The 7,910-nt window shown below is 45.5% G+C and overlaps 1 protein-coding gene and 1 long non-coding RNA gene across 2 annotated transcripts; both read left to right on the plus strand.

Annotated features, from left to right (window-relative positions):
• The first annotated feature begins 2,374 nt into the window (after positions 1–2,374).
• LOC123091989 (uncharacterized) lies at positions 2,375–5,493 on the plus strand. Its single transcript, XR_006443973.1, has 5 exons — positions 2,375–2,687; positions 2,778–3,061; positions 4,093–4,712; positions 4,796–4,899; positions 4,976–5,493. It is a non-coding gene; the product is annotated as an uncharacterized lncRNA (long non-coding RNA).
• Positions 5,494–6,586: 1,093 nt separating this feature from the next.
• Positions 6,587–7,696, plus strand: LOC123091987 (protein LURP-one-related 11). The gene has a single exon (XM_044513625.1). It carries the CDS (start codon positions 6,777–6,779, stop codon positions 7,527–7,529), a length of 753 nt encoding a protein of 250 aa, XP_044369560.1. The 5' UTR covers positions 6,587–6,776; the 3' UTR covers positions 7,530–7,696.
• The last annotated feature ends 214 nt before the right edge of the window (positions 7,697–7,910 follow it).

Here is a 7,910-nt window from a genome sequence, read left to right on the forward strand (position 1 = left end):
GGAATCGAGGGAGGGAGTGGGGCGAGTGGGGGGATTAGGGTTTCGGTCGGGTGGGGGGTTAAGTGAGTGTGTGGGGGGGCCGGCTGGGCCGTGGGGTGGGCTAGCCCGTTCGGGAGGCTGAGGCCAGCTGGCCACTTGGCCCAGCGGGGGGAGGGGTGTCCTGTTTTCTGTTTTCCCTTTTTTTATATATTTTCTCGTCTCTTTTTATTTGTAGTTTCTTTCATTTTTAGTTTTATAAAATTACCACTAGTGCCTAATTTGTATTTATCAATAAACTACTACGAGATTAATTCTTAACCCATAATAAAATAGTGTTAGCATTTTATAAATTCAATAGGCATTTGTTTAATTGTTTTCACTATTGTTCTAATTGTTTTAGGGCCTTTAAACATTTTATCAAAGTTTGGTTTCTCCACCATAATTACCTATGTATTATTTGGTTCACTCCGAACATTTAAATTTTAATATTTGAATACTTTTATTGTTTGCTCGATTTTGAATTTGAAATTCGAACTAGGTTCCGAACTAACGCGAGTTTAATCACAGTAACCGAGGTGACGTGGCATCATTAGCGGGGATTACTGTAGCTTAATTACCCGGGCATCACAATAGTTGACCGTTCAATGTTATTATACTGCCATTATCTTGTGTGCCAGAACAAAATCGGATATTTTTGCATTTTACGCAAAAAGGGCAAAAGCATCATTAGACACTTTCCATGCTCGGTCTGACCAAACTAGCTTGATAAGATCTCACAGAAGCATAAACATCTTTTTACATGTCCTGCTTGGATGAAACAAAACATAAAGTTGGAGTCTTCCGTTCGTCAACGTCAATGTTGTTTAGTTGCCACCTTTCGATAAATAAAGATTATTCAGTTCTTGTTGTGTAGTGGGGTTTATGTGTATCCAACTTCAGCCACCAAAATAGATATCATAATGCTACACATGATGAACCCATTGAGTCGGTGCGATGCCATGTGGAAGAGGTACATGATGATAATTTTGAAGTGTGTGATCTAACTCATTTATGTTTGTGATGTCTAGGCACACGCCCCCACAAACACTACGTAAGCAGTTCTAGAAAAACTATGCAAGCAGTCACTCACGCCACGTACTACTCGTCTACTTGATAAAGAATGAAATTATGTATGTAGAACAATCTGCCTTTAAAGAGCACGTATGCCATCAAGCTTGAATTGTTCTTAATGAGTATGAGTACAATTGCCTCCACTATATCCAAGTAAAAATTTGGTTCTCAAAAGGTATGCAAATCAATACAAATTAATAGTCCAGTATTGAAGGCTTCAAATAATGTTACACATAGACAAGTGTTTGAAAGAGAGAAATGATGTCATTCTATAAAATAACTCTTATGGCACAAATTGAAAACATGACCTAAATCGTAGGGGTGAGGCGGAGGAGGGCAGGCGGCGAGTGATGTGGCGTCATGGTTTGGTCACCCTCGCGCCGCGTGCCATGTGCCGTGGGTGTGCTTAGCCGAGTGTTGCCTATCGGCCACCCGGCTTATAAGATATGAAGGCTTTTGTGTTGGAAAATAAAAATAAAAGGTAATATTCAAGCCGGAGTCTTCCGTTAGAGTGCGCCCCGCCATCATGGAGCCGTCGAGTGCGGGGAGAAAGGCCACGTGGCAGGGCAGTTTGTCGAGCGTATTGTATAAAATGAGTGTTTGTCGCAGTTTGTGCCGAGATCCTTGGCTAAGCCAGACGCTTTTCTAGCTATTCTTGAAATAGGGTGGTGTAAGCCAAGTGCCGTCCTGCGTCGTGTTTTTAGAGTTGACTCTTGGTGTACATAAATTTTTACTATAATGAACTGAGGTACACTCAGGTCGTGTGATCTTGTGCACTATGAAAACGGTATCGTGCACGAGTAATAATACTACAAATTTATGAAGAAGGACAGTGTGGGAAACCTAAATCTCGTAAAACCGAATGGACAGGTTCCACCCCAAGGAAAGACAAACTGAGTCGCGTGATCTTATCATACACGCATAATACAAATCTAGTAGGAGCAACGCACATGGAGAGATCAAAATCTGGTAAATATCTAAGCGCATCGTAGGTGAGCGAGATGCATGCCGTGCTTAATGATTTCCAAATAATGGAGCAATTTAATTTAAAGGACAAGAGGCGACCCCAGAGTCTGGTGCTGGTCGGCAAAGCATCGTAACACTGTTGCTGTGACAGCCTGCCGTGGCGTGCACACTGGGGGCTGCACCAACGAATACTACTACTGTACTGGACACGGAGTTTCTGCACACGAGCACATATGAGCTCTTTATCGGCACGGTTGAACGGCGTCTCGGGATGGGGTGCAGTTAATTCGTGGGTGGAATACGGGGTGCGAGTTAATGATGTAAATTGAGGAATACGGGCGTGGGAACTTGTGAGCTGTCCCTGAGGAAAGAACGGAGAACCAGCCGCCGTCAGCCTGCGGGAGGCGAGCCGTGGCTCAGGAAGTTCGTCGATGTTCTAATCCGTGGAACAGGAAAAACACTTTCCTGGTTGGTAGTAGTAACTACGAGGTGGAGGGGTGGAAGTGCTCTGCTACCTGTAGGCACTCCATTGTACCATCAGCGAGGTCGGGTCTCCTGGGATCTCAGCCACCGTGGGAATGGGCCGTCGCCGATGAGCAGGAGATAGAATTCCTGATGCAGCCAATTAAAAGGTAACGTACAGATCCTCTTTCCCGCAGTACAGATTTGTGATGAATTCCTTCCCTGCGATTGACTTTCCGTTTCCGCATCTGCCGGAGCAGATTCACGGTGCTTGAGGAGGTCAATGATAGCGATGTCCCGATGGCGCCCTGCATTAGCCCGTCGCCGGCGTCGGCGAGCTGCAGCACGCGGCGGCCCCAGAGCTGAGCAGGGACGGACAAATCTGTGCGACCCAAGCAGTGGTGGCGGCAGACTGGCAGAAAGGGAAATTTCACCCCAAAAGGCTTGATTAATGAACCTAGAAAATCCCTGGAATTGGATCCCACTAAGCGTCCGAGCTCTCCACCGGCAAGATGAACCCACAGTTTACTGGATGGGCTCGTAGGTATGAACTTACTTCCGGCTGTGATTTTGGATGTTGGTATTCAGGTCACTGTTCTCGTATATAGGCATAGTGGATAAAATTCATCCATGGCCAGGGGTAGAGCAGTCCCATTGAGGATAGATTTTTACTGGCCAAATTTTGGTATTCCATAATACAATGGGTACTCAATGGATGTATAAAATTCAGTTTAGAAAAAAAGGGTTTCACACGATCTTTGGGAGTTGCTTACAACATTATAAAATTCACTGGCAAAATCATACGCATTTCGCCAGTCTTTCACGCGAGTTTCTTACAAAATTGTAATCCGTTCTTCAGGAGTGCGACATCTTAGAATTGAGGATTGACTGCAGCATGTATTTGTGCTTTGTCGTTATCACACGATAACGAGAAATACCTTGTTGGCAGTTTGGCCAGTGTGGCCTGATAAAAATAATGTGCCTGCTGCAATAATGAACTTGCCTTTCATCGATGTGGCGACGTGCGTGCCGATCACATACACAGAGCCCTGTTACCTGAGATGTGCCTTTTAGATTTATTGGTTTATGAACCCAGCTATCTTATATGCTACTCCTTTTGTACCTAAATATATGATGTTTTGGTAGACTAAACTAGCCTACCAAAATGTCATATATTTAGGTACGGAGGGAGTAGATTGATATAGATGTTTATTTCCTGGTACAGAGATAGAAAATACGGCTACTCTAGTGGGAAGTGCATACATACATGAATTTTTAATATAGCAAGCAGACATTGATGGTGATCTAAAAAGAAAATTTAGCAATTTACTATGTTGTACCTTCATCATATAAACTAGTGGTAAATAGCTCAGGTAAGTTTTATGTTAGGAGTGCGCCAGGTGAACACTCGAATGTTACAGAACTGAGCTCAGATAGGGTTGATGTATCATAAGTCAATAAGTGCCTGAATTGGGTATCTACCATTGGAGTTGCTTATGGAGTTTGATATGGTCTTTCATATAACTAGTAGAGAAAATATGCGATTGTTCTAAGGAGGTCGTCGTTTGATGTCAGGTACCAAATTCGAAAGAAGTAGTACAAGTGTACAGCTAGAGAAGTTGCCGAAACAATTGTAGCTATTGAAACAGTGACCCAAGGTGCTGTAGCTCAAGCTAACTAGCATGCAAGGCCGACAACTGTGGCGTCATGGAAACAGATGTGTCAACAGAAAGAATTGAAAATGATGGAAGAGAGTCCAGTTCTTGAGGACTGTGCAACACATTCCAGCATCAGACAGCTCCGATGACATGAAGATAAGAGCGTCGATGAGGCACAAATACCAGTGTCTGCATTCCAGAATGATACATCATCTGCTGGTAATGGGGGGATTTTTGCAATAGATATGTGGAAGTAGATCTACGGGTTAATTGCTCTAACAAGGAATATGACTGATGATGACGCAATGCTTGATAGATAATCGAAGCACAGATTGTCGGAGGGGAACAGGTCTAGTGTCCGAACTGATGTCGAGGAACCTAAGGTTGCAAGTTGGTATGGTGAGGACAACTGTGTAAGGTGATATGGGGGATAAATTCTGATGGAAAGCCGGTTTTGAAGCATGAAGAGCCAAATGCAGGAGAGGTGATGATTTTCTATGACAAAATCTTGTCATGTACCAACATGGATCTTAGCAAGTGAGTGTAACTAAGGGATTAGCGTTATTAAATTCGAAATGAATCATGGTAGCTTCAGTACTCACTGAGGTTGTCATTTGCAGGATATGGTTCAAGCACATGGTTCCAACATTCGCTTTGCTGACGGGAGAGGACTACATCAAGGAGTTTGGACAATTACATTAGTCTTGGTTAACAACTTAAACCGGTGAGCGCTAAGATGAGTCTTCGTGTTTGCATTCATACTGCTTGTGATTTTGACCCTATGGTGGTGGAATGTGCAGATCCGGCATCACTATCTCAGGAGGTCAATTGCATATGAGGTGATCTCGATGAGAGGTAACATGGGTGAGTTGCCATGAGAGGTAACATGGGTGAGTTGCCCGACTTCATGATGGAGAAAGTCTTCTTCTGATGTGGGAGTGCTGATCTGGTACCATGTGGTTGCTTTTGGGTGGGACCTTTTTTTTGTGCGAGTGAATTAATGTGCTTCTATTACTCAGTGATAAGCGTTTGGTTGGAACCTGAAGCTGTGCCTACTGTTTGCGGGTACTTGTTACTTGTTAGCTTCCATCCCAGTTTCTCATGTGGTTATGCTTGTAATCCCATTGTGTGGTAGCCTACCATTATGTATGTGTTAAATCTGAACCACTATTTTGAGCCAGCTGTGACATGTTAGCATCCATCCCGCTTGAGTAGTGTGGAAGTGCTTGTGGTCACACTGTGCCGAGACTTCATGAACTAGTGTGTGTGAGACTATGATCTGAACAAGTGATGCTGCAATTACTATTTGCTTGTGTTAGTACGTACCTAGTTTTTAGCTATGAATAAAGAGAATTTGCATTAGTACTTGCGACGACAACTTGTGATGCATAGTGCGACCTGAAAAAGTTGTTCACCATGTCCGGCAGCGGTCGTGATCTGTTTTTTTTTTAACAGGCGGTCGGCGGTGATCTTGTAGAAGGAGGTCAAAGACAGAGGGCTTGGTTTCCTTGGTGGCGGATCAACGTATTAATTGCAGCAACGTGGCAGTGGGTAGACGGCTAGGAAGGTATAGGATGTCGGTCTAGCACGTCATATTTTATCTGGGCCGGAAAGTACTTGACGGGCGCAGGTGTAATGAATGCGACGCAGAGGTGGGCCATCGCTCAAAGAAATAATCATGTAGGACTCCCTATACGAGCTAAAATATAAGCGGGAGTGTGAATCTGGAAGAAAGCAGACGGATGTGATAAAGTGTGCAGGTGTGCTCGGGCTCATAAGAGCACTTCCGCTACTGTAATCAACTAATCAGTAGTATTCCCTCCGTTTGGAATTATTTGTCACAATGATGAATGTATCTACAACTAAAATACATCTAGATACATTTATTTCTTAAACGAGTAATTCCGAATGGAGGAAGTAGTACGTAGCAGTAAGCACTAGTAGTTGGGATCACAGAAAAAGTCTCCGCGTCAGCTATAGATATACAGGCCGGGATAGCTAGTAATTTGTGCCAACTTGATAAGCATGACATAAATCAAATGCGGTAAGTGGAGTACGGCTGACGACCTCAATGGAGTACTACCTATCTTCATCCCCCACACGTTTAAGCTAATATAATCTCTCTCCCATCTCGACCTTCACCTCCCCTTGTGTACTTGCTCCGTTTTTAAATATAAGTCTTTTTTAGAGATTGCACTACAAACTACTCCCTCCGTTTTTAAATATAAGTCTTTGTAGAGATTCCATTATGAACCATATACGGATGTATATAGATGTATTTTAATGTGTAGATTCATTCATTTTGCTTCATATGTGTTTCATAGTGAAATCTTTTCAAAGACTTATATTAAAGAACGGAGGGAGTACATACGGATGTATATAGACATATTTTAAAGTGTAGATTCATTCATTTTGTTGTGTATGTAGTCTATAGTGCAATCTTTAAAAAGACTTATATATTTAGGAAGGGAGGAGGAAGGGAGTAGTTGCGTGTGCATGTGTGTATAAATATAACACACACACTCAGACCTCAATGGTTACAGAAAGCCCCATACCTCCCATAATCAAGTAGAAGTAGTAGAAGAGTTAATTCTTCAACTCATGGGAGGCGCAAGGTGGTGCCTTGGTGCTGAACTCTGGACGCCCAAGGTCAAGGTACACTCCTCGGCCTCCTGTTCGTCGCAGAAGCGGCTACTCCCAGAAGACACACCGACCGCCGATGCTCCTCCGGCTGAGGAGCCAGCGGCGGCGGTCGGCCAAGGCCAAGTCGTCAAAGACGAAGGCGAAGGGGTCGGGGAAGAGCACAGGAGCCAGCAGAGGGAGGTGTTCACCATCTGGATGAAGTCGCTGGTGCTCAACGGGAGCGGCTGCACGGTCTTCGACTCCCGCGGCCGCATCGTCTACCGCGTCGACAACTACGGCTCCCACCGCTCCGTGGACGTGTGCCTCATGGACATCACGGGGAGCGTGGTGCTCCAGGTCCTCAAGAAGTTCCGGAGGTGGGAGGGATACAGGTGCGGCGGGTGGGACCGCGCCGACGCGCCGCGACGGCTGCCGTGGTTCACGGTGGTGAGCAACAAGTGGAGCCGCGGCCCGCGCTGCGAGTTCAGGAGCGACGGCCACGCGGTGCGCTACAAGATGGACGGCGGCAGGCGGCGGCAGCAGGCGGCGCGCGCCTCGTGGATCGTGGACGACGCCACCGGGCTGGCCGTGGCGGAGGTGAAGAGGAAGCTGACGGCGACGGGGGTGTCCCTGGGCGAGGACGTGCTGACGCTGGTGGTGGAGCCCAACGTGGACCACTCGCTCATCATGGGGCTCCTTGTGGTGCATGGCCTCATAAACCACTCCATGTGATCGCATCGTACGTGCAGGGACACAGGGTGTAATTATCTTGTTAGATGCATGCTCAGATGCATCCTGCAGACACCAGTCTTCTTCTTTCTTTGGAAAACCTTTTGTGGCGTGATTTGTTTAGGCGTGAGGTCTGCCAATCAGTTAAGCAAAAATAAGTTTATGTTCAATCATGGAGTACGTAGTATTTGGCGCCCCATCGAAAGCACGCTGCATGCGCTTCTTCAAGATCAAGGAGGCCACCGATCGGCTGCTTCATGCACCCAGCAAGTCTCCATTCAGTTAACTTTTTTTAGAAAAGGTTCACTGAATGGAGACTTGCTGTGCTGTCTCATGCACGACAATACCAATGAGGGTTCCTGCTCAACTTCTGGAGGGTCAGTA

The sequence above is a fragment of the Triticum aestivum genome, chromosome 4B (genome assembly GCF_018294505.1).
Source record: "Triticum aestivum cultivar Chinese Spring chromosome 4B, IWGSC CS RefSeq v2.1, whole genome shotgun sequence".
NCBI lineage: Eukaryota > Viridiplantae > Streptophyta > Magnoliopsida > Poales > Poaceae > Triticum > Triticum aestivum.